This window comes from Chanodichthys erythropterus, chromosome 4, assembly GCF_024489055.1.
Source record: "Chanodichthys erythropterus isolate Z2021 chromosome 4, ASM2448905v1, whole genome shotgun sequence".
In the NCBI taxonomy this organism is placed as follows: domain Eukaryota; kingdom Metazoa; phylum Chordata; class Actinopteri; order Cypriniformes; family Xenocyprididae; genus Chanodichthys; species Chanodichthys erythropterus.
The window spans coordinates 15,143,363-15,169,870 of record NC_090224.1 but is presented as its reverse complement, the minus strand read 5'-3'; the positions used below and the strand labels follow the sequence as shown (position 1 = coordinate 15,169,870).

At 36.4% G+C, this 26,508-nt stretch overlaps 1 protein-coding gene across 1 annotated transcript; it reads left to right on the top strand.

Annotated features, from left to right (window-relative positions):
- The first annotated feature begins 1,798 nt into the window (after positions 1 to 1,798).
- On the top strand, positions 1,799 to 25,970 carry rnf217 (ring finger protein 217). The gene is made up of 6 exons (XM_067383175.1): positions 1,799 to 2,745; positions 19,062 to 19,292; positions 19,436 to 19,600; positions 22,011 to 22,212; positions 23,287 to 23,358; positions 25,120 to 25,970. Exons 1-6 carry the CDS (start codon positions 1,891 to 1,893, stop codon positions 25,197 to 25,199), a joined length of 1,605 nt encoding a protein of 534 aa, XP_067239276.1. The 5' UTR covers positions 1,799 to 1,890; the 3' UTR covers positions 25,200 to 25,970.
- The last annotated feature ends 538 nt before the right edge of the window (positions 25,971 to 26,508 follow it).

Here is a 26,508-nt window from a genome sequence, read left to right as displayed (position 1 = left end):
ATCAAAAACAGTTAGCTTACATAGAGTAGGCTAGTTTTAATTATTATAATAACAATTAGTGATGCTTGCTAATAATTAGGCAAGAATCACTATTAGGCCTATTACTTCTCATATTGCTTGAGAGTTGTTCCCAAACTTTAAAGCAGCACATCTAAAGTATCTACAAACATGAATGAAACCTAAAATTGTGTGCTATTGTTTTTGTAATCTAAGTGTAAAATTTTTGCCTGCAGATGATAAAATGAGCACCAAAAAAAATAAATAAATTGAAGAGGGGAAAGCCAAATCTGGAGGCCAGAATATCGACGTAGGACAGCAAGCAACACCCTAGCAACAACAAAGCATCATGCTAAAAAAACACCTTAGTAACTGCATAACAACACCCTGGCAACCACCCAGAAGCACCTGGCATTGTGATAGCGAGTATTTCACAGGCAATCTTTGTATCCAACCTTTTATATCCAGTGAAATGGCTGTAAATATGAATATAGATGACTCAGGGAAGAGGCGGGGAGGGACTGTGCTTCAACAACTGAAACAAGCCTCCGTGTAGAGCAGGATTCGGTTGCTTTGAATGTGTGACATGTGCTTGAATGCGTTCTGTGACACTGTGACCTCTCTTTGATTCATCACAGATAATAGCAGATGGTCACTCCTTAGAATTTTTAAAATAAGCCTCCTAACAGATGGACGTTTAAGCATGACTAATACCCTTGATTTTGATTTGTTAATTAATGACGGGTTTGTGTCACGCTTTTACTGCCACACAACAGTGACTAGGATTTGTCTAAACTAACATGCTCAGTTTAAAAAGCCATCTTGGGAAGCAGAGCACTTTCTGAAAGAAGAGCCATCTTGTGTTTTGATGTGCTTCCATAATGTAAAACAAAATAAGCATTGCTTACTAATGCATATCAATAAATAAAATGCATAACATGCTGCATAAGTTATGCGTCACACAATATATTGTATTATTAACATTATTAGCAATGGCAACTATTTTTATTTCCATTTTGCTAATAGATGAAGATGTCTGACCTTGTAAGGCTTAAAGATGCTGTGAATGTGCAAACATAATCAGGGACCCTGGGGCCTCTTTATCCTAAAAGAGACCAACGAGGTGGGGCAGAATGATGATTCAGCATGTACAACATGCCCACTGTGACCTATTACTGGGTTAATTTACCTTTTACTCTTCCAAAGAAACATCACACTCAGCATTTGCTTATGTCGTTCTTTTTCCTGACACTCTTATCGTGTGAAGCACCAAAGCAGAACCAGCTTGCAAAGTGAGATTCGTTTACTTACGCTCTACCTCCATCTAGTGTGTAAATGAATCAAAATAAGATTGACAGGATGGGAAAGGGTAGGATTACTACAGAGAGAGCTAATAATAACTATAGATGACGCTAATCAAAATATCAAAAGTACACTAGAACGTAGAGTAAAACATTCACAGTGGTAATAATTCAAAGAGAAGGTTCAAAAGTTTCCTTCAGTCTTGATGTGACGCATTTAATAGGTTATAAACAGTAATAGTTTTCAACCTAAACAAAAGTAGCATAAGAAACCCCCGGCTGTGACTGTATTAATCCTACTATGCTGAAGGATTCTATTAATATTCATAAACAAAGTGTTTGCCATTGGAAGGCGACGACACAACGTCAAAGCCGCCTAATTCATATTCATAAGACAAACGTGTGTCATTGGGACGTTACCAAGCAACGTCAGCGTGGCTTAATTAATATTCATAAGCCGAGGCTTCGCCGTACTAGGATTCGTGATTTCGGACCCGGAAGTGGTATAATAGTTACTGGCTCTGTTTTTAGTTTGTGAGTTTGAAACCGGACTGTGTGTGTTTGGCACAAATGGAAAGTTGACCGCTCGGGAATGGAAGATGATTCTTCCGTGCGTGTGAATGTCACCGCGCAAAATATGCCCGGTTATACCGGACGCGACGGGGAATCTGTCCATGTATCCAGCGGGATACGGAGCACTGATTTCGGCCAGGATGTCCGCAGCAGCGAGACGAAGGTGCCATCATCATCATCATTATCCTCGAAGGATGTTTTGGAATTTCATAAACACAAACATGAGCCGGGAAGCAATAATAAAGAAAATAACGAGAGGGAAAACATAAGAGCCGTGGATATATTAAGAAGGAATTTTGGTTCTATCAAAGATCCAGAAGATCCCAAAGATCTGGAGAAAGTAGGATTTGGCATCAAACTGAACGATTTGGATCATGAAACGGATGATGAATGTAGCACAAAAAGTCTCCAACAAGACATGGAGAGCAACTCAAGATTGGGAAATACTGATGGGAATCATCATATTGATTATAATATTGATTTGAAGAGTGGTGAAGAATATCCCAGCCAATCAAAAGAGCATGTTTACTGCACTGTATACTGTATTGCCAATGATAATTATAGGATACCTGTTGAGAAAACAACAAATGATCATGAGACTACATCTTCTTCATCATCATCATCATCATCAGATGAGCTGGTTTTACCTCCCACTGACTTGCCAAATTCAGAACTGGACCATGATCCCTATCCAGAGCCCTATACAGTCTCCGACCTGATGGTGTCTGGAATAAACAACTCTTATAATGCTGACAACAGTTTATCTGTTGTGTTAACATGTCGCATTTGTCTTGATGACAAACAAATCATGCCGCTACACTGTTGCAAAAAGGCCGTTTGTGAAGAATGTCTGAAAAGATACATCATCTCGCAGGTATCCACATCCACCCCATCTCATTGCAAATTTGTCCTTTCTTTTCAGCATTGAATAAAAAGTCTTGTTATTAGGGATGTCCCATTGTTTGTGTCTGAACCTCTGAAGTGGATTGATGCAAAGCTAATATGCCTCTACATGCCAGCAATGAGAATCACAGCTTTCTAATACTGTGATATATACAGTGGTACTGAATGATTACCATACTGTGGTCTTTATATGGTACACCAAGGTGCTTCAACAAGAATAGTGTTGGAAGATCACCTGTCAGTCATCCTCTTCCTAATTGTTTGTGTTCTAATTATAGCATGTTTCTGTTTGTTAATGGAGAGGTTCTCTGTTGTGCTTGTGAAAACTTGCTCAGTCTGTCCTGTTCTGCTTTAGAGAAGTGGTGAATTTCCTGTGTTCTGCTAAGACTGGCCCATGTGGTCATCACTGACTTTGTCATCTTAGTACTCCCTTTGCTGCTGAGCAGACGCTCTTATTGTGTGACACTGTGGGATATAAAAAAGAATGACCATCTTTCTGAGTTCCTCAAAGATGCTTGACGCACCAGCATGTGTCTAAAATCTTATGAGGGCTTTGTGAGGGTCACAATGGTCATTTAGTCATCCAGACATTTTTATTTTAAAATGTTAATAGTGGTACTTTAGGTTTAGCCTTTAGGTTTTTCATTGTAAAAACCTCTTGGAAAAGTTGCGTCTTTTAATTAATTCCATTTAAAGCATCACTGCCAATTGTTTTGTGGTCCCAGGTGAAAAAAAGTACACTTCTGTAATTCTTTTTTGGTACTTGTTAAGATAATCTTAAGAACATCTAAGTGTACTCAACTGTGCTATTTTGAGACACCATGAAATATGAACCAAAATGTGCTTTTAATAAACTATCTCTGTATTTAAAAAATGTATTTAGTTACCACTTGTAGTAAACTATGGGTTCAAATGTACTATTAGTGATACATAAATGCATTTTTTTAATACACAGATATTAAAAGCACATTTTAGTTCATATTTCATGTTGTCGCAAAATAGAACAGTTGAGTACACTTAGATGCTTTTAAGATTATCTTAAGAAGTACTAAAAAAGAATTTTTAGTATATTAAGTATAAAAATAGTGTGTGAAAATAGAGCACTTTAAGTACATTATAGAAGTGTACTTTTTTTTACCTGGGAAATGGTTCTTGAGGTGCTTTTATAAGATGAACTATTTTCAACTTGACATGCTTTCTCAAAAAAGCATGTCAAGTTGAAAATAGTTCATCTTATAAAAGCACCTCAAGAACCATTCGATTGCACTCCGTATACATGCCTCATGTAAACAACCCCTTAAAGGCCCCGATATAGTTAAAGCGAAATTAAAGAACAAACTGGTATGACAAAATTTCAAACAAAATCAGGCCAAAACGAATTTCCTTTGGTGTTCATTTCAAGAGTTCGAAACAATTTGCCAAAGCAAACTTTCCAAAAAAAGTTCGCTCTGACTGGTAAACCCCTTCGAACTCCCATTGGTCCGTGATGATTACGTAATAGGTAGGTGTGGCTCTGAGGCTCCGCCTTCTTTGACGTGGAAGTCTTCTCCAGTTCATTTTTTCTGTTCAGTCCGTCGAGGTCAGACTTACATCCACGAGTAAAAACGGGTTGTAATTCTAATTGAAAGAAACTCTGACACTGTTGTTTTTAATGTTTAATACAGTAAAGCTGCTTGCTTTTAAACAATGAATTGTATAAAGTGCTGTATTAATAAATGTGAGTGCCGAATCGCAGAGCTGGTGCAATGCTGTTGCACAGCCATATTTGTTTAAACCGCGAGAGGCATCTAAGCTTATGCTACTCCTACATCATACGTCATACATCACGTCAGGTGGCTGTTATTTTACTTCTTAAAGGTGTCATCGAACATTTTTTACAAGATGTAATATAAGTCTAAGGTGTCCCCTGAATGTGTCTGTGAAGTTTTTTTTTAATACATTTTTTTAACTGCCTATTTTGGGGCATAATTAGAAATGCGCCGATTCATGCTGCGGCCCCTTTAAATGCTCGCGCTCTCCATCCCCGGAGCTCGCGCTTGCCTTAAACAGTGCATAAACACACAGCTAATATAACCCTCAAAATGGATCTTTACAAAGTGTTCATCATGCATGCTGCATACATGCATCGAATTATGTGAGTATTGTATTTATTTGGATGTTTACATTTGATTCTGAATGAGTTTAATAGTGCTCCGTGGCTAAAGCTAACATTACACACTGTTGGAGAGATTTATAAAGAATGAAGTTGTGTTTATGCATTATACAGACTACAAGTGTTTAATAATGAAAATAGCGACGGCTCTCTTGTCTCCGTGAATACAGTAAGAAACTATGGTAACTTTAACCACATTTAACAGTACATTAGCAACATGCTAACGAAACATTTAGAAAGACAATTTACAAATATCACTAAAAATAACACGATATCATGGATCATGTCAGTTATTATTGCTCCATCTGCCATTTTTCACTATTGTTCTTGCTTGCTTACCTAGTCTGATGATTCAGCTGTGCACATCCAGACATTAATACACTGCCCTTGTCTAATGCCTCGAACATGGGCTGGCATATGCAAATATTGGGGGCGTACATATTAATGATCCCGACTGTTACGTAACAGTCTTTGTTATGTTGAGATTCACCTGTTCTTCTGAGGTCTTTTAAACAAATGAGATTTACATAAGAAGGAGGAAACAATGGAGTTTGAGACTCACTGTATGTCATTTCCATGAACTGAACTCTTGTTATTCAACTATGCCGAGATAAATTAAATTTTTAATTCTAGGGCACCTTTAATGTTTTAAATATGAATATTTTTCTTACAAAATCCCATCGATTCACTTCAGAATGCCTTTATTAACCCCCTGGAGCCGTATGGATTATATTTTATGATGGATGGATACATTTATTTTCAGCTTCAAAAAACGCCCCCGTTCACCTCTATTATAATGTTTAAAGAGCCAGGATATTTTTAAATATATCTCTGATTGTGTTTGTCTGAAAGAAGGTAGTCATATACACATAGGATGGCTTGAGGGCGAGTAAATCATGGGATAGTTTTCATTTTTGGGTGAACTATCCCTTTTACTGCGGTCATTTTAGATGTCTGTTTATTTTGTTAGTGAGAGAAAAGTGCGCAGCACATATTAGTGTGCAGTGTGGTCTGCGTTGGATGTTCACTAACAGTATATCGCTGGTCACGTATTTTGAACTTCTTTTTATTCCTAAGCAAAAACGAAAAAGAACTTCGCCATGACTATGTTGGGACCTTAAGCCATCATTTCACTGCTTAAACTTGTGTAAACAACTTGTGTTGTGTGACTAGAATTGCGACAATTGTATCTGAAGATTGCAGGCGGCTTCAGGTGAACCCCAAAACAACCCAAGTTTTAAAGGTATAGTTCACCCAAAAATGAAAATTCAGTCATCATTTACTCACCCTTATGTTGTTCCAAACCTGTATGACTTTTCTTCTGTGGAACACAAAAGAAGATATTTTGTAGAATGTTGTGGTCCAAACAACATTGGACTGGTTTTATTGAAAAAAAGAAATTGGTGAAGGATTTTCTTTGAAGGTTTTTACTTAGAAATTGCTTGTAAATTTCACAAACTGTTGCAAAGAAGCGGCAAATTGAATTGAACATGAATTGAAATGATATTATTTATTTACAACTTACAATTATATATATTTATTTTTTTACAATGTTTACTTTCATTGTAAAGTTAAAAAAAAAAAAAAAACATTTTTCATCTGTGTTCCACAGAAGACAGAAAGTCATTCAGGTTTGACATGACTTAATGGTGAGTAAATGAATAAAGTGTTCAGTTCTTGTGTGAACTATCTCTTTAAGACCTTCATGTCACCCTTACCAAAAATATGTAGTTTTTCATATCCCTTGTGTGGACACAATTCTGTAATATCAGGTTCTTAGAAAGAGGAAGAGGGTCTAGAGAAGGTTTTTTTCTACCCAGTGGCAGTGAGTCATGTCTCTGGTAAGGGGAGGAAGAACTTGTGCTGTAATTGATTGCTTAATCACTGAGCTCAGCCTCTCTGTGCCCTAATTACATTACATGACTGTTGGCTGAAGGTCTGTGTGCGGTTTGCAGGCAACATAGAAACAATTTGCCCTTCTGGAGGGATCTTGTGGACATAATCGAGTAATGCTGGCTTGCCTGTTGCTGCTGTTCTCTCAAATCAGATTTATTGCCCCTGTGAATGATCTCGGGGGTCAGACAGAGGTTGATGTGATAATGATAGCCTTCTTTTGTGGCTGAAGGTATTGGTCTAGTTTTGTCTTACTCATGCCCAAGCATAACTTGCATTTGGTGATCTCACTTGGCCTGTTTAGCTGCACGCCTAGATCGTTTTTCTCGACTGTGTTTGGGAGTGCACAATTATGACGATGATGCTGCCAAAAAGAATTTTGTTTATATAGCCGCTTGCAGATATATCGCCACTCCTCCCATTGTTGCAGCATGTGTTTTGCTTTTCAGGGACTTACTGCAAAAGTCTGATTACCTGTAAAACCTGTCTGTTTGAATCGTATCAAATGACAGCTTTACAGCTGTGTACAGCATCATAGAGAGGTGGTGTAATGCAGTTTCTGGTTCCAGCTACTTTTTTGTTCCAAACCTGTGTGAGTTTCTTTCTTCTGTTGAACACAAAAGAAGATATTTTGAAGAATGTTGGTAACCAGACTGTTGATGGTAGCCATTGACTTGCAATAGTATTTTTTTTCCTACTATGAAAGTCAATGGCTACCGTCAACTGTTTGATTACCAACATTCTTTAAAATGTCTTCTTTTGTGTTGAGCAGAAGAAAGAAACTCATACAGGTTTGGAACAACTTGAGGGTAAACTATCCCTTTTCTTAAATCAGAGCAGAAAGGCATAAATTCATGAAGTCATGGCATTAAATGTTGCAAATTAATGAATATCTTCCTCAGTATTTTTGTCTTGTTTTCTGGTACAAATATCTTAACATCCTTAAATCAAGATACATTTACTTGGGAAGCGAAATGAAGCCGTAAAGTCTAGTTTTCTGAGAAATTAAGACAAAATTAATTGAGTTTACACTTAAAGCAAAATCAATACAGTATGTGTCAATGGTTTTGAATTAAGCTCTGAATTAAGTTGATTTTTCTGAGCCCATTGGCAGATATTTGTTCTTTTTTTAATTGTAAACTTACTTTTTTTTTTCTTTTTTTTTTTTCAGTTTCACAGAAAACAAGACTTCTTATCTTATACCTCTTTTCTTCTCTATACACTCTAAAAAATGCTGGGTTAAAAACAACCCAAGTTTGGTTGAAAATGGACAAACCCAGCGATTGGGTTGTTTTAACCCAACTGTTGGGTTAAATGTTTGCCCAACCTGCTAGGTAGTTTTATTTAACCCAACTATTGTTTGAAAATGACTAAAATGAATCTAAAATGAAATTAAAATGTTCATTTATTAAACATATTAATAAATGTTAATTTTCAAGATATTTTGGGTTCATTTTAAGTAAGCAATACTGTAATTTTTAAACAATAGTTGAGTCGCTGGGTTTGTCCATTTTCAACCCAACTTGGGTTGTTTTCAACCCAGCATTTTTTAGAGTGTAGTAAATAGGGGTGTAACAATACCCTCATGTCACGATTTGATACATATCACAATACTGAACTCATGTTACGATATTGTTGCGATACTTCAAGACATATGATAAGGTTAACAGAAAATGAACTGTTCATTAAAATGATAAATTTGGTATAACATTGGGGGTAAAAATGGTGCTGGTAACCCAATTCACAGAACAATGGTGACACCAGAATAAGAATATTCATGATTCTAGCACTGAAAATACAGAAAAATATGAACATGCTTGCACTCTGTCATTGACTAGATATATTTTTAAAAAAAAAATTTGGGCCACTTTTTACTGGTAACACAAGACATTTGGGCCCCACAAATATTCCCCCATTGCATTATTACACATTATTTTCAATAAATGGTAGTTTAATGTAGAACTGACACTAAAACTCTGTAAACTTGATTTTTTTTCTCACACAGTAAATTTCATTTTTGGTAAACTATACACAGCACAATACATATTGTCACTATCCACGATACATATTGTTGCATTTTTGTATTGCGATATATTGTGACATGATATATATTGTTACACCCCTACAAGTAAATGTATCTTGATTTAAGAATCTTTATATATTTTCACTGGAAATCAAGACAAAAATACTGAGAACACCAAGAACATCACATTTTTTTCATTTTTTTCTTTTCTTTTTTTGTGCAGCATGTTCATATTCTAGTGGTTGTGAACAGGTATTCAAACCTTAAGCTAATTTTTGTAACATGAATCAAAAAGTAATGGTGATCGGTATTTTGAAACTTTGAAGTGTTGTTAATACAACTAATTGTGTTCTTCCTAGACATTAACATTTAGAGAAAATACTGACATGTTGTGTTCCCTTGACTTTTTCCTTATTTTTTTTTTTATTTTTTTACTTGGTCTTAAAAAGGTCTTCAAAAAGTCTTAAATCTGCCTTTATAAAACCTGCAGAAACACTATGAAACATCTTTCTCTTTTTTGAGTGAACTATCGCTTTAACATCTGAGTTTGAGTTAAGTTTCCACTTTTGTTGTATGATTTGAATGATCATTCGTGCACTTTTTCTACATTTTGAAAATGACATTTGCCAGTATCTTTTTGCAATCCTGCTTTTATTGCAATAATTTTTAGGCCTGTGGGTGCACGATTTCAAAAGCAATTTAGATAATAAGAATATATGAGCTCAAATGAATGCTATGAATATTGTTTGTTACCAGATGAAAGGAATGGGTGAACGGTTAATGTGCACTTTTACTGGAGAGAAATGGCGAGAGGTCTGCACTACAAAAGACTCATTTAAATAGCTAATATTTAACTTCACAGAGCCACTGTTTCTCATTTCAGCCCTTTGTGTTGGGCTTGGCAAATGGGGCGACCGGTCTAAATGTCAGGTGCCTATGGCAAGGGCGTTTGGTTCATTCTTAGGAGTAATATTTCAGAATACTGGTTTTTACTGAGTCCACTAGCGGCTTACTTATTATGTTTAAAGACACATGGATTGTCACAATATATAGTATAATATAATGCCAATACAAGTTTCACAAAGATAATTATGGTAACATCCGTCTCATAATTTTAAAAAGAAGAGGTGCATTAGTGTTGTGTGCCTTTCAGACTTTGACTTTTTAAATTCCTAAATATGAATTGAATTTGAATTAAAGTTTTAGTTCACCCAAAAATGAAAATTCTCTCATTAATTACTCACTCTCATGTGGTTCCACACCCGTAAGACCTTCATTCATCTTCAGAACACAAATTAAGATATTCTTGATAAAATCCGATGGCTCAGTGAGGCCTTCATTGACAGAAAGTTAATTTACACTTTCAAACGCCCAGAAAGCTACTAAAGACATATTTAAAACAGTTCATGTGACTACAGTGGTTCAACCTTATGAAGCGACGAGAATACTTTTTGTACGCCAAAAAAACATGTCGCTTCATAACACTAAGGTTTAACCACTGAAGTCACATGATCTGTTTTAAATATGCCTTTAGTAGCTTTCTGGGCATCTGAAAGTGTTAATTATCTTGCTGGCAATGCAGGCCTCACTGAGCGATCGGATTTCATCAAAAATATCTTAATTTGTGTTCTGAAGATGAATGAAGGTCTTATGGGAGTGGAATGACATGAGGGTGAGTAATAAATGACACAATTTATTGGGTGAACTAACCCTTTAAGCTCAAAAACAGGATCCAGAACTGTAATTTTATAATATATAATACAAATTTATGTAATAAAAAGTACATATTCATGTTATGGTTATGATAACTTGTTTTATGGGTTGTATAAAGTATAAACATGTAACTATAGCCACAAACAACATGTGGGGTATTTCATCCAACATGTCATTTAGGAGTCTGAGATCTACATATTTATTTATATTTTTGTAGTTAATATTTTTAGCAGCATTGTTTCAAAGGGGATGAATAAAGAGAAACTTCTCAGCGGTATCTAGTGTGCTGACAGCGCTTGGCATGGTAAACTATTTCTGTTTGTGTCTTCCCTGTAAAGCAGCACTGCCACAACCATCAAAACACTGCTTTTCTACATAGCCTTCAGTGAATTACAATTACTGTGATTGGCTGCTCTAAGTGATGTGTTCAATATTATGCATAAACTGTGACTTCTTAGATTCAGTCTGCACTATTTTCTGATTGTTGCTCTATGTACAAAAGCATTCAGTGTCATGAATGTATCAAGTTAAAAATAGTTCAGCTGTTTTTTTAATTGTGTCTCAAGATCCCTGCATTCTCTTTCATTCTGTTGTTCTCCATCTAGCTGTTTTTGAACCCCGTGTCTGTTAGATCTTATAATCAACTTAATTATTTAGCTTTCCTCAAGATCGACTTAAAATTAACTAGTTGATTATGAAAATATGTATAATATGCCAGTAATTCCACTAATACTAATAATTGGTAATTGTGCTGCTCTACATTTTTGTGGAAACAGTGATACTTTTTTTCAGGATTCTTTGATGAACAGAAAGCTCAGTGAACAGCATTTATACAATTTATTAAAGCATTTATTAAATATAATTTTTGTAACATTATAAATGTCTTCACTGTCACTTTTGATCAATTTAATGCATCCCTGATTATTAAAAGTTTTAATTTCTCTCTTTTTTTAATCTTATCACAAATGTTTGAATGGTATCATTGTTTCCACAAAAATGTTAAACAGCAAAAACTATTTTTAACATTGATAATGACAAGAAATGCTTTTTTGAGCAGCAAAGCTGAAAATTCAGCTATACATCACAGGAATAAATTACATTTTTATATTTATTAAAAGACTGTTTTTACTGTATTTTTAATTAAATAAATGCAGCCTTGGACAGAGACATTAAATAAAAAATGGTATAGTTTCCTGTGATGGTTAGGGGTAGGGTAGGGGGATAGAAAGTACGGTTTGTACAGTATAAAATGCATTGCGGCCTATCTCCACAATTCACAAAAACAAACGTGTGTGTGTGTGTGTGTGTGTGTGTGTATACAGGTTTAGAGTACATTGTGGGGACCAGCCAGCGGTCCAATGGATTAATAAAAATGAAGTTTTTTTGAAAATGTAAAAATGCAGAAAGTTTTCTGTGATGGGTAGGTTTAGGGGTAGGGTTAGGGGATAGAATATACAGTTTGTACAGTATAAAAACCATTATGTCTATGGAGAGTCCCTACAAGGATAGTGAACCAGACGTGTGTGTGTATTCATTGTTTGTTATAGAATAAATACTTTTAATTTTTAATTTAAAGTTATCTTAAAAAAAAAAATAATAATGAATTTTATTGAGTATGATTTAGTCAAAATTAAATATTTGTTTAATTTAAAGGTGCAATATGTAAGATTTCTGTCCGCTAGAGGTCTATTCAAAACAAAGGCGTAGCTTGATGATGCCAATTTTGAGCGTGGAATCTTGGGACATGTGGTCTTCACATCACAGCCGGTAGAAACAATCAGGATAGGAATCAGGAAGAAATAATGTTCATGGATGTGATTATTAACGTTACTGTAGTATGAAGCAGAGCAGGAGTGAGTGTTGTGGAGCTGAACGAGGCCGCTGGAGCGATTGCGCAACACACGCCTCACGAGCAGCAGCACTTTTATTATGATACAGTCGCCGCCGCTTTCACTTTTCTGGTAATGAGTATGAGGTAACGCAGCTCTGTTTATCATATTAGATACATTTGAGAGTGTTAAAATTATGTTACAACATTACTCTGTGCGTTCACTCGGCAGCTGCTGTGAGACACTGTTACACACTGCAGTAAGATAGATCGATTTTAGAATATCATATTAAATGCTGGATGGCTTGTGTTGATAAATGACATGCAATTCATTTTAAAACGTATTGTATGATGGAGAAAATGCTGTATTACTGTTACTAAAAGTAAAGCTGCATCTGATTATGCTATGTTAGCTACTTCACAAAATTCTCGGAGGCATGGTAAAGCATGGTACTCGCAAAATCAAGAAAATTAGATTTAAAAAATAATACTAAACGTGTTAAGCTATATAACAATAATTCGTTTTCTGTCTATAAATGTGACCTGTTGTTCCCTTGTCTATTAAAACATGTAAATATTAAAGCGTCTTTGGTGTTTCCATGGTTTTTACAAAATAAAACCGAAAACCGAGGGTAACGTGGGTATGACGCAATTGACAGGCGACACCTCACACGTCCCTGAGCCTTGGTTAAAACTGCAATTTTCTCATGATTTTTGGATATTTTTCTGCAAAAATCTTACATATTGCACCTTTAAGTATGTTGCAATATGATCCTTCTAAAGTGGAGTAGTTTGATTTACTTTGTTTAAAAGAACACACATTTATCTCTACTTTTGCACTGTAAGAGTAGCATTTAAAGGCCACGGTGGTGATGCCTAAACATTTTGAAATTGTCTGTCTACCTTTAACTTTTTGCCTTGCTGTGTTGAATATGCCTCATTAGATTTGATCTTTTACATGGAATCAAAGCGTGTGATGTTTTTTTAGGAGTACTTTATAGTTGGTTTCACTGACCTTTCGTAGGTGTGGAGAATAACCGATCTGTTTAAATGTAAGAATGTATAAACTTTCTGCTAGACTGAATATTACCTACAACCTACTGTAATTGAGATTCATGAGGCCTTAGATTAAAAAAATGTGATGCAGTGCTGAAATGAGGTGATGCAAGAAATCTGCTGAGGAAATGAAAAATGTTTGATTACTTTTTTATGGATGCTATACTGAAAGTGTTTGGAAACACAATTTACACCCTGAGGTGTTCATCTTCTCACCGATAAGCATGGTTTCTCATGCTGTTTGTGTGTTGGGTATGCACCATAGTTTTCTTAAAAGTCATTTAAGGTTAGGAATGCTCCTCTAAATTAGTAGATGTGAAAGATAAATGTCACTCACTAGTTAAATTTCATGTCTGCTCTGCACTTTTCCCACAGCAATTTGGTTTCTTTCATACTGTTGACAGTTTACCGTAAAAAAAAAAAAAAAAAAAAAGATTTATGCTCAAACTCTGCACTCGATTTTACATCCATCAAAAAGATATCTCCTCGAGAAGATAGCCCACCTCAAGAGGAGGTGCTGGTCAATCAGAAAACATGTCAAAGTTGATACAGGATGCCAGCGTGTGACATGACAGGCAGAAAATCAGACTCTCTATCCATACTGAGAGGATTGTTCACGCCTGCGGTGGCTGCTGAGCACCGTTATTGTGCTAGCTATATACGGTCGGCCCATTAGCAGCAGGCTGACAGGTGTAAAAAGGACCGGTGGGTGGCCCTGGGGAAGTGCTAGCACTGCTGTCACCAGTTGGTGCCACATACTCAGGTAAGGGCTCTCATGGGAGTGCCAGATCTCATTAGGATCCCAAAGTAAACTCCAGGCACACTCGGCTTGCAGAATCTCACCTGCTGCGAGCACAAGACGCCACACAATCAGCCACAAGAGCCCTTCTCTCAACATGAGCATTGTTAGTGCTGTTTACCAAGACCATCTTTTGCATTAGTGAAGTGCGTCATTTATAGGTAAACTGAAGTTGTGTCCCAAATGACGTACTATGCACTATGCACTTATACAATGCAATATGTATTCAGCCATCTAGTGTATGAGGTTTAGATGGGTATTTTGTCATCCAACATTGGAGTCTGATAGATCGTCCCCCTTTGCTTCATAAGGAAAGCTAACATTATAGTTTTTTATAAGTGCATCAAAAAATGTCAAGGCCCTGGAAAGCTTTTGAAAATAAACATACATAGATACAGGTCCTTGAAAGTGCTTGAATTTTTTTTTGTGCAAGAAGTTTTCTGGAAAAAATTCCATATTATTCCCTCCAGTCCGCTAATGTGTTATTTCGCCAACACTTCGTGGCCTATGCATACTAGCTTGCTTGATTTACATAGTTACACGCATTTATGTGTAACATTAAGTGTTTCCCGCGTGAGGTACTTTGTATTGTACGTTTCCACGACGTTCACGCATGCACGAAACTACTACGATGGCACCTCAACATTTCACAGATGTAAACCCATGAGGCAAGAACAACTTAAAAGGATATTCATATATCTTAAAACTTCTGGTGACATGAGCCCAAGCTCTTTTCAATAAAATCCATGCAAAAGTTAATATCACATCATTTTAGTATACAGTATAGGATGTACCGAATATTCTTCAGTTTTATGCAAAACAGAAATACGACAAATAGAATTTCAGATCTCTGTCATATGGCCAAAAATAAATGCAAAAAAAATGCTTTTTTGCATAGTTGTGTTTGACACATGAAAACTGTAACAGTGTATCAATGTACACTTGAAATGTGTCCCCACATTAAGGCCCTAGTGCGTTTTTGTTTTAAAACGATCCTCGTTTACACCGGCATTTCCACAGCGTTTCAGAAACTATCTCCGTCTATACTACACATGTCACATGACTGTTCATGCACACTGGGCATGTGTGTACAAGTGTAAACAGTTCCCTTTTGCGCATAGGCAGCTGCAGTATTTAAAAAAATGCTGAGTTTAATTGCTCAATGGCTGCTTAAAATTACAACAAAGCCAGCAAATAATGCAGTTCAGTCTCCATGTTAATGTTTACACGGTCATCAAGGATACGCAGAGCAAACGTGGGCAGCCACACCATCGTTTTCATAAGTCTCAGTTTTGGTCTTTTTATACTGCAACACAACCCCGGTGTTTTCAAACCAAAATGGGGTCTGCAGCATTTTCAAAAGTCTCCATTTTTGATGTTCAAAAATGCTGGCGTAGTGTAAACGACAGGCGTAACCGTAGCAAAACTTATGCATTTTAAAACGAAAACGCATAGTGTAAACGGGCCTAAGTCCTTGAATTTGAGGGTATTGGGCCTGGAAAGTCCTTGAACGGTCCTTGAATTTGAAGTTAACCAAGGTGTGGGAACTCTGAGTTTAGTACTGCTTCAAAGTGGGTGGGATTACAGACTAATCGTTATAGTTGCGCCACCACCTCATCTACTGACCCCCATACAGCATTACATACGTTTCTTTTTTCAATGCAGATTGTGTCAAAGCAGCTTTACATTGATAACTGGTACATAATTTTTGCTGCACAGCAGCTCTTAAAGAATAGTGTCAATGCAGGCAGATCAAAGCACTGTTGAATAAATGTCAAGAAAACTGTTGAATATCAAATGTCAAGTGTCCCCAACTAAGCATGCCAAAGGCAAACAAATGATCCTGCAGTGGCTGTTGCTGACGTATTTCAGTCTAGCAGGTTTGGTGTCTTGTGTCGCAAATCCAGTGACATTGGTAGTGACCAATCAGTGATCTGTTTATACGTCACATTTTAGTATCGATACAGCTCACTTTGATCCTCAACCGAGGTGGTACTAAAAAAAGTACTAGGTACTGTACACAGTGGAAAACCCCCCAAAAGTGAGCTGTTCCAAGCCGTACAATGCAGTGGAAAAGCACCACTCTTAAGAGTCAGAAACGTAAATTTCCATTTCTTGCTGACTTTAAGGAAATGCTGTACAATTAGGCTGATTTTAGGTTCAACTTGTCCCAATTGGTTGCTTTTCATAGATTTTTGAATATGCATTTATGTACTCAAAAGCAGCTAGACAAAGTGCAGCAGAAACGGTCTTAACACAACTCAGGTGGCAAAACGCTTCGAAAACAAAGCAGCCAAATATGTCCATCTGAATGATTCTAGTGGCTGAGTTTTACCACCCCTAAAAATAATTTTAAAAAATCCAGCCTACTAAATGACTTGTCAGTTGCTGTATGATTTTGTGATTCATCGGTAAAAGTAACACTTGAGACTCAAGAGTTTCCACAGAACAAGGGCGATTATCTAGCATAGTCAAATTTCAGGGAAGAACATTGTGGTAGTAGTAGTAAACTGTGGGTGGTAACTGTTATCAACCTTTCCCGGTGTGTTCGGGTGAGTAAGTGCATCATTTGAGAATTGAAAGTGCACTTTTTCTTGTTGGAATTTTCAGTGTGAACACACTACTCACACTATTCATGCTACAAAATTACACAAATTGGGACACACCTTGTTCACACTGAGGTGATTTTGATGTACTTTTCAAAACAAATCTCAAAGTGTTTCTTCTTGTATGTAAATGTATCCTTGTAACCCAACTAGAAAGGCGAATTATCATTTCTTGCCAACTTTAAGAAAACACTGTACAATTAGCTGATTTCAGACGAAGTGTCGCAGAAATGTTTTTAACACAACGTTTGTAGCAAAACGCTCAAAAAACAAAGTGGCCAAAAATGTCCATCTGAATGTGTATGACTCTAGCGGCTGAGTTTTACCACCACTTTAAAATAATTTTAAAAAATCTAGCCTACTAAATGAATAGTCAGCTGCTATATGATTTTGTGACTCATCGCTAAAAGTAACATTGTTCTGTGAAACTCTTACACAATTAACCATAACCAAGAGTTTCCATAGAACAAGGGCGATTATCTAGCATAGCCATATTTTAGGGATGAACATTGTGGTAGCAGTAGTAAACCAGTCTTGTCTTATTTGGTCCAGAGTGCATTGCTTGCAGATATCATGGTAGATTTTATTCCAGCTGATTCATAACTACCCAAAACTTGCCAGATATCTCTTGACATGTCATTTCTTGTCACCTCAGATAATGTCCACTAAATGCTGTTGCTTGATATCCCAGCATAAAAATAGGAGGGCTGAGAGTAGATTAGTTCTTGCGATGGAAGTGCTTTGTAATCCTGTCGTCCCAAAGGGGGGCCGGGAGAAGATGGGTGGGGGACGTAATCCTCTCGCAGGGGCGGTGCCGATAGTCACAGTCCTGCAGCTGTAGGGCTGCACCAAATCCCTGCTGTAGTATGAACAATGAGAATGAAATGGATCTCACTGATCCATGAGATCTCTTAACTCCCTCCAGGAGACTGGGAAAGGTCATTCAACACAGATCCATTTATCAACAAAACATACAGCATTCAACCTGTGTACTAGTAGGAACGAGCCCCTAGGGTATACCTTCCTACCTGAGCCATCTTCAGTCACAATTTACCGTAGCTCAGTGATTGTTTGAGAAGGTGACGTTGATCATTGACTTAGAAGCACCCCAGGTACAGCGTTGCTTGTACAGTGGCTATTTGAGTTGCTTGTGTACACAGATTGGTTGGACTTCCTGCTGCTTGTGTCCTAGCTTGTAATCACTGATTAAAACCCATGATTTCCAAGAACGCTAAATCATTCTCCACACGTCACTGTACAGTTAACCATTTTCAAACAGGGTGGATTACATATTTAACTGCGCATGGAGTCATCTGAAGGCTTAACGTTGGATTAAAAGAATAGTTCACCCAAAAATGAAAATGATCCCATGAATTACTCACCCTCAAGCTATCTAGGTGTATTTGACTTTCTTCTTTCAGCCGAACACTGTCAAAGTTATATTAAGCAATATTCTGGCTCTTCCCAGCTTTGTAATGGCATTGAATAGTAATCCATACGACTCCAGTGGGTTAATAAATGCCTTTTGCAGCAAAGTGATGTTTTTTTAAGAAACTTTAGGTACTATTATCACTGGCTTCCGCCAGCTGCCATACGTGCGTTCATGAGGGAGTCGAGTTCCAGCGAAATGGTGACCTTTCACCTTACGCAGGATGTAGCTCCTCTTCTCTAATATCGAAATCCTCCAACATTTTTCTTTAAAACTTCTCGTTTTAGACTTCTAATTTGTGACCAGAATTTTGCTCTATCCTCTTCTGCGCTTCTGTGTTTGTCAGTTCTCACCTAAGCTTACGCTACGTCATACGTCAGGTCAAAGGTCACCCTTTCACCGGAACTCAATTCTCGTTAACATGCGTACGGCTGCTGCCTTAAGCCACTGATTGTAGTTTATAAAGTTTTAAATATGGATATTTTCCTCACAAAAACCCATCACTTCACTTCAGGAGGCATTTATTAACCCACTGGTGTCGTATGGATTACTTTTATGATGGATGGATGCGCTTTTTGGAGCTTCAAAAACTATTTAATGCCATTACAAAGCTGGGAAGAGCCAGGATGTTATTTAATATAACTCTGGATGAAAAAAGAAAGTCATATACACTTAGGATGGCTTGAGGGTGAGTAAATTATGGGATCATTTTCATTTTTGGGTGAACTATTAATGCTGCAGATGGTTGTTTGCATGTTAGTCATGTGCAAATTTGGGTTTCTTTTAAGGTTCATGTGGGTCGGGCACACTTGGTGTGTCCCATCACAGAGTGCAGTGGTTACTTGGAGGAGAGCTTGGTGATTTCATACCTGACTAGTGAGGAGCTTGCAAAATACAACTACTTCTTGGAACTGAGCAGACTGGACTCCAGCACAAAACCGTGTCCCCAGTGCAGCCTGTTTACTTCCCTGAAGGGTCGTAGCCAACAGACATCCATCAAGAGTGAACATAAGTACAAGGTCAGGTTTTTGTTCGTTCTGCAGTTAATAACCTTACATTAATTATTGTAAATGTGGAATTATTTGCCTAAATTATTTGACTTTCTTTGGTAAAAGACATTTTTGTGTAAGTAAACTGTCCATGTTCATTATGTCCCCCACAGATTCAGTGCACAAATTGCCAGTTTGTCTGGTGTTTTAAATGCCATGCGCCCTGGCATGAAGGCCTGAAGTGTCGAGACTACAGGAAAGGAGACAAACTGTTGCGTCACTGGGCCAGTGTCATCGAACATGGCCAGAGGAATGCTCAGAAGTGCCCACGCTGCAAGGTATGGAAAAAGGATTTTCCTTCATTATTTTAAATAAAGAGTTCAGTGTACTGTGTGGATGTATTCCAACGTTCACAATGCCACAGCTGACGATTTGCAATGGTATTGATGTCACCATGAGTACATTATTATATGCCCATCCACATTTAGTGCCATTAGTGCCTGGTCATTATTCAGCAACTTGTTGGGGTCATTGGTTGGGTCTCGTTTCACATGCAGATATTAGCCAATTATCACAATGTACACTACTGTTTGGGGTAAGAAGTCATTTATAGGCTGCATTTATTTGATAAAAAATACTGTAAAAAACATTTTTTTATATATAATATATAGAGATTTTTTTTTTTTTCCCTTATGTAATTTATTCCTGTGATGGCTGGATTTTCAGCAGCCATTACTCCAGTCTTCAGTGTCACATGATCATTCAGAAATCATTCTAATATGCTGATGTTCAAGAAAAAGATCTTAAACCCAAACTTTTTAATGGTAGTGTATAGGTCATAATGTGCAGAATTATTAGGCAAGTTGATTTTCTGATCATATTTTTTTTCCAAGCACATTTTACCAATTCCAATCCACATCAATCTTAATAACTACTATTAATATTGTTTTTAATCATTTATAAGTGATATATAATTGTTCATGAAGGCTGGAAATTAAAAATGCCTATCTATAAGGCTTATAAAAACCCAGTCTTCATGTATTTTATAACACTTCAGCTTGTGATTCTTATTAAGTGCGGGTCATTTTTTAGGTTTCTTTAGCTAACCTAAGTCTCTGAGATCCTGACACCTCACACTTCTGGAGACTCCAGGTAGGTTGCAGTTCTGGAAAATGGTGGTGCTGGAGACTAAAGAGTTCCTGATGGTTTCACACTTAATTCTTCACCTTAATTCTTAATTATTTTGCAGTTAACATGTGTCTTTTCTTTTCCACCTGTTTTTGTATGACCCCGCTGACCCAATGAGCATTTTGCTGTCCCTTGGTCATGCTTTAACTTTGCAATTTCTAGTATTACATTAGTATTGCCTCCTTCTCATGAGCATTTAATAATTTTTGACTTTTCAGTCTGAGTTAAATCTCTTTTTTGGCTCATTTTGCCTGTAAAAGAAAACCTGCCTAATAATTCTGCACACCTGAATATAAGGCATTTTTCATTTCCAGCCTTCATGAACAATTATATATCACTTATAAATGATTAAAAACAATATTAATAGTAGTTATTAAGATTGATGTGGATTGGAATTGGTAAAATGTGCTTGGAAAAAAAATATGATCAGAAAATCAACTTGCCTAATAATTCTGCACACAGTGTTTTTTTAGTAATACTTTACAATGAGGTTAAATTTGTTAACATTAATGTATTGGGTATCATGGACTAACAATGGACAACAGCCATTTTTACAATTATCAATCTAGATTAATATTAATTACTAAATATACTATCTTTCATTAATTCAAGTTCAGTTGATTCATTAATGTTCATTTATAAAGCTTAAAATGTAAAATAATAAAATAAATAAATAAAAAGTTTTAGAATATGTAGATATTAGCATTAGCATTAATAAATGCTGTAAAAGGATTGTTTATCATTTATGTTAGCTATGTTACTAGAACCTAAAGTCTTCCTGAAGTCGTAAAGGTACAGTAACAAAAATGTTACACTTTTAGTGCCAGAAACTTGACTAACATTGCAAGTAGACTTGCTACAGAAATATAAAACATGGCTCATTTAAAAAAAAATAGGAGTTCAGATAAACAGAGACAGTCAGTGTAAAAACTGAATGTTCCCATCCGAGATAGTGAAGAAGGATTGTGTTTATTGTGTGTTTCTCTTTTCCTTTCCTCCTGTCTAATTCTAATTACGGTCTTGGTAAACATGGCATTGCAAGAAGTCACAAGACTGGGGTATGGGCAAAGTGATCCTGAATTAAAGTTCACTTAAGACCATTTTCTTTCAACTGACACACTTTCAAGAGATCAACAAACTCTACAAGGCGTTGGTGTTTTCCATCCAGACATTTGCATTCTTAGTGTTATGGAGGACATATCGTAACATGAGTGTTTGGCATACCTTGCACATACCTGAGTCAGATACCTGAGGGCTTAGCTAAGATCTTCCCATTGAGAACCTTCCCTTTGTGAGCAAGTTTCTCAACCTTTAATTCTGAGAAGTGCATTGTTTGATGGAATAATCACAGTGTAATCATTCTAAATTATCATTTTGTGAGCTTTAGGGTTTCACTAATTGAACATTTCAGCCACTGTCCCAGATTCAGGAAAATCTGCCCCACTCGCTCTTAGATCTGGCTAGAAATGTAACCAATATGTGAAAAAATAGATGGTTAAATTGTGCATCTTTGTGAATAGATTACTCATTTCCAGGATTATTTCTTCTCTATACCAACAGATCCACATTCAGAGAACGGAGGGCTGTGATCACATGACCTGCACGCAGTGCAACACAAACTTTTGTTATCGATGTGGGGAGAAGTACAGGCATCTACGCTTCTTTGGTGACCACACATCCAACCTGAGTGTGTTTGGATGCAAGTACCGCTACCTGCCTGAGAAACCCCATCTGCGCCGGCTGGTCCGAGGCTCTGTTTGTAGTAAGTTGGATGCAAATTAATTATTTAAGTTACTAGAGGTTACCTTGGCAATATATCTTGAGCTAGATGCTCTGAGAACCTGCTTGTTTCCAATATACAAGTATTTTTCTGTATTTATACCAGTGTTTTCTACAGGATTTTGTTTTTGCATTGGGACAATGACCTCTTTGAACCCAATCACATTTGGGAATGCTAATTCTTTAACTGTATGTTAGAAACAACTAGCCAACAATTAAGACAGATTTAAGATTTAATTGCATTTTGAGTCATGCATGGCCAAACATAGTGATTTTCAGTGCAACAATTCATTAATTATCTGACCCATTCATTAAGTGAGAAAATGCATCTCGACCTGATAATTCATACGTTTAGTACTGATCCATGAAGTGCTTCGCTATATTCGATAGAAGTAACCAGCAATTCATCAAGTTCATTTGCAAACAGTTGTGCCATAAGGTCAACTCAATATAAAGTTGCATTATTTATGTATCATCTGCATATTATCTTATCTTATCATTCAAGCTCACCACTAAACATTGTAACTGTATATAACTGTAAAGTTATATATACATATTTTTATATTTGTATACAACTGCACAAAGCCTACACTTCCTTTTCCAGGGATGAAATACAAGTTCACTTCTATGTTAAGGTTTTGTCAAAAAAAAAAAAAAAAGTCCTGACACAACTAGCGAACCTGAAAGAACAGTTTACACAAATCCAGACCATGCTAGTTTAGAACCTCCTGATAACGGCAGTTAGTAATAACACAGAGATATGCCCAGCTCTATGATCTGCTTTTAGTTTGCATATCTCTGTGTGTATACTTTACATGAGTCAGTGTTTGTGTGGTGTCCTCAGGCTAGTGCAGTGAACCATAGTATGATACCCAACCATCCATACATCACAGACACAAGTGTTTGGTCCACGGGTCACAGGGTTCACTTTAATCAAGTGACTTGCTCAGAAAGACAAATGCACTCCATCCATTTCTCTTTAGCTCAGATGTAGATAAGAATTCTAAATGTGTTTGTTTTTGTGAGCCTGAATGCTTTTCTGTTGCTCGTTCCGCAGTGAGTAAAGTGCTGGTGGCTCCAGTGGTCATTGTCCTCGTGGTGGTCGTCGGAGCTCTGGCTTTGGTCATAGGTAGGATTGTGTAACACTTCCTAAGTGAAGCTCACAAAGCCTGTCAGGAACATGTCTGGGTTATATTGCATCCCAAAATTAAAAGAAAACAAAATAAGATTAAAGAATGGAATGGAAAATTGAATTTACCTCGGCATAGTTGAATAACAAGAGTTCAGTTCATGGAAAAGACATACAGTGAGTCTCAAACTCCATTGTTTTCTCCTTCTTATGTAAATCTCGTTTGTTTAAAAGACCTCTGAAGAACAGGCGAATCTCAACATAATACCGACTGTTACGTAACAGTCGGGATCATTAATATGTACGCCCCCAATATTTGCATATGCCAGCCCATGTTCAAGCCATTAGACAAGGGCAGGACGTCTGGATGTGCACAGCTGAATCATCAGACTAGGTAAGCAAGCAAGGACAATAGCGAAAAATGGCAGATGGAGCGATAATAACTGACATGATTCATAATAACATGATATTTTTACTGATATTTGTAAATTGTCTTTCTAAATGTTTCGTTAGCATGTTGCTAATGTACTGTTAAATGTGGTTAAAATTACCATCGTTTCTTACTGTATTCACGGAGACGAGCCGTCGCTATTTTCATTTTTAAACACTCGCAGTCTGTATAATTCACAAACACAACTTCATTCTTTATAAATCTCTCCAACAGTGTAGCATTAGCCGTTAGCCACGGAGCATAGCCTCAAACTCATTCAGAATCAAATGTAAATATCCAAATAAATACTATACTCACATGATCTGATGTATGCATGCAGCATGCCTGACGAATATTTTGTAAAGATCCAATTTTGAGGGTTATATTAGCTGTGTGAACTTTGTTTATGCTGTTTAAGGCAAGTGCGGACAGCGTGAGGAATTAAAGGGGCTGCTGCCTGAATCGGTGCATAGTTAATGATGCCCCAAAATAGGCAGCTAAAAAAATTTATTTAAAAAAATCTATGGGGTATTTTGAGCTGAAACTTCAGACACATTCAGGGGACACCTTAGACTTAAATTACTTCTTGTAAAAAAACGTTCGATGGCACCTTTAAATAAATACAAAGTTCTGTCATGAAACTCTAGATGGCACAGGCTAATAGGTCCTTAAAGGGTTAGTTCACCCAAAAAATGATCCCATGATTTACTCCCCCTCAAGCCATCCTAGGTGTATATGACTATCTTCTTTCAGACAAACACAATTAGAGATATATTTAAAAAATATCCTGGCTCTTCCAAGCCTTATAATAGTAGTGAAGAGGGGGCGTGTTTTCAAGCCCAAAAAAATGCATCCATCCATCATAAAAATAATCCACACGGCCCCAGGGGTTAATAAAGGCCTTGTGAAGCAAGGCGATGGGTTTTTAGAAGAAAAAAATTGATTTAATGATTCTTTTTATTATATAATGTTAATGAGATTGACCTAATCTCAAATTAGAAAAGGGACTAAAGAAAATTAAATGAAATAAATCAGTTTTCAAACAAATAATTTGAGGATAAGTGCACAATCCTAAATCGGTTATGTTCCTGAAAATAGACTTAATATGCAAAATATTTGTGTATATATATATATATATATATATATATAATTAGTTTAATTTGTGCAAATAATGAAAACTATAATATACATATACAGTATATTCTTATATTTCTATTTTTCTGTAAAGCACTTTTTGGTACACATTACTTCAGATAATGATTGTATGACTAGATTAGTGGATGATTGCAGTGTGACCGAGCTGTCCTGTGTTGTGACTGATCTCTCTGCAGGTTTGTTTGCTCTGCCTATCTACTACATCTGTAAGCGGAGGAGGAAGCGCTCACAGGGGTCGGGCCGCTGGCTGTGCTGATTCAGCTTCGGTCATCCTGCTCAGGACCTGGACACACAAACACACACCCCAAAAATAGCCCTGGGTGCCAAGTGACCAAACACTGGCCACTTAGATACAACAATCACAACGTGCAGTTTTCCTGTTCGTTGCATCTCGTGAATATCTTCAATTGCACAGTGACCCTCTCCTCCACATGACGTCTTTGGCATCGTGATCAAAGTCTATTTGAGGAGATTTTGTTTTAGGATGTTTTATTTATAAGCCCCAAACTCATTTGAATTCAGTTCATTTTTAGAAATTGAACTATAGACTTGTAATAATTTCCTGCAGGATGTGTTATGCAGTGGAGCCACACAGTGTGAATGATATTGTTCTTTAATCTATTTATGACGTGCATCAGATGTTATAATCTGTAAGCGTTTAGAGCTTGATGATGGTGAGTTGATGAATTAATGTCTGTCCCTCTTTATCCCCTCTCGATCCCTCCCTCCTCTTCATTCTGTGCCAACATCCGCTGGAATTTGCATGATCAACAAAACACGTTTCTGTCTACTACACTGTGGAAAACAAAAGGTCCAGAATTACACGGGACCCAGAGCTCCACGCCAAGACATATAGGTCATCTAGGTCATGCAAATCAGTACTGTGTCATGCAAAAGTGTTCAAGCTCTGTGTTTGCACAAATCTAAAGCTGTTAACCAAACACAAAATACACTGTGGGGTCCAAAAGTCTGATACCTTATTTTCTAATTTAGTATTTATATTTAAATTAGTTCACGCTAATTGTTATGCTGATAATATAATTTGAAATATTAAAAACATTTGTTTCTAACTTATTTTTTAAATACATTTTTAAATGCATGTACAGTATATATAGTATACTAATTTTAAAATAAAAAAGTGTATATATATATATATATATATATATATATGTATTAATTATGTAATTTAATAATATATTTGACTTTTAATACATTTCAAAAATTATATATATTGTGTATGTGTGTGTGTGTATATATATATATATAAACATTTATTAAAAAATAACATATATATATGTGTTATTTTTTAATAAAGTTTTTTTAAATGTTTATATATATATATATATATATATACACACACACATTAGAACTATTATATATATTACAAATGAAGTTAGAAAAATCCAAATTATTTATTACAAATTTTATCAGCCTATCAATTACAGTGAAAAGCTGAACTGAAAAATGTGCATGAATTTAAGAATATTTTAGTATTTGGTTTTATTTTAGTTAGTCTATTTTCATAGTCCCATTTTACTATCAAATCAACATTAAATTAAAATTCA

Bases quoted from the DNA above. Each gene is read 5' to 3' on its own strand.
- rnf217 (XM_067383175.1), top strand. From the start codon at position 1,891: ATGGAAGATGATTCTTCCGTGCGTGTGAATGTCACCGCGCAAAATATG. The intron at 2,746-19,061 runs GTATCCACATCC...GTTTCTTTTAAG, and splicing joins AAAGATACATCATCTCGCAG to GTTCATGTGGGTCGGGCACA. The intron at 22,213-23,286 runs GTAAGTTGGATG...CTCGTTCCGCAG, and splicing joins GGTCCGAGGCTCTGTTTGTA to TGAGTAAAGTGCTGGTGGCT.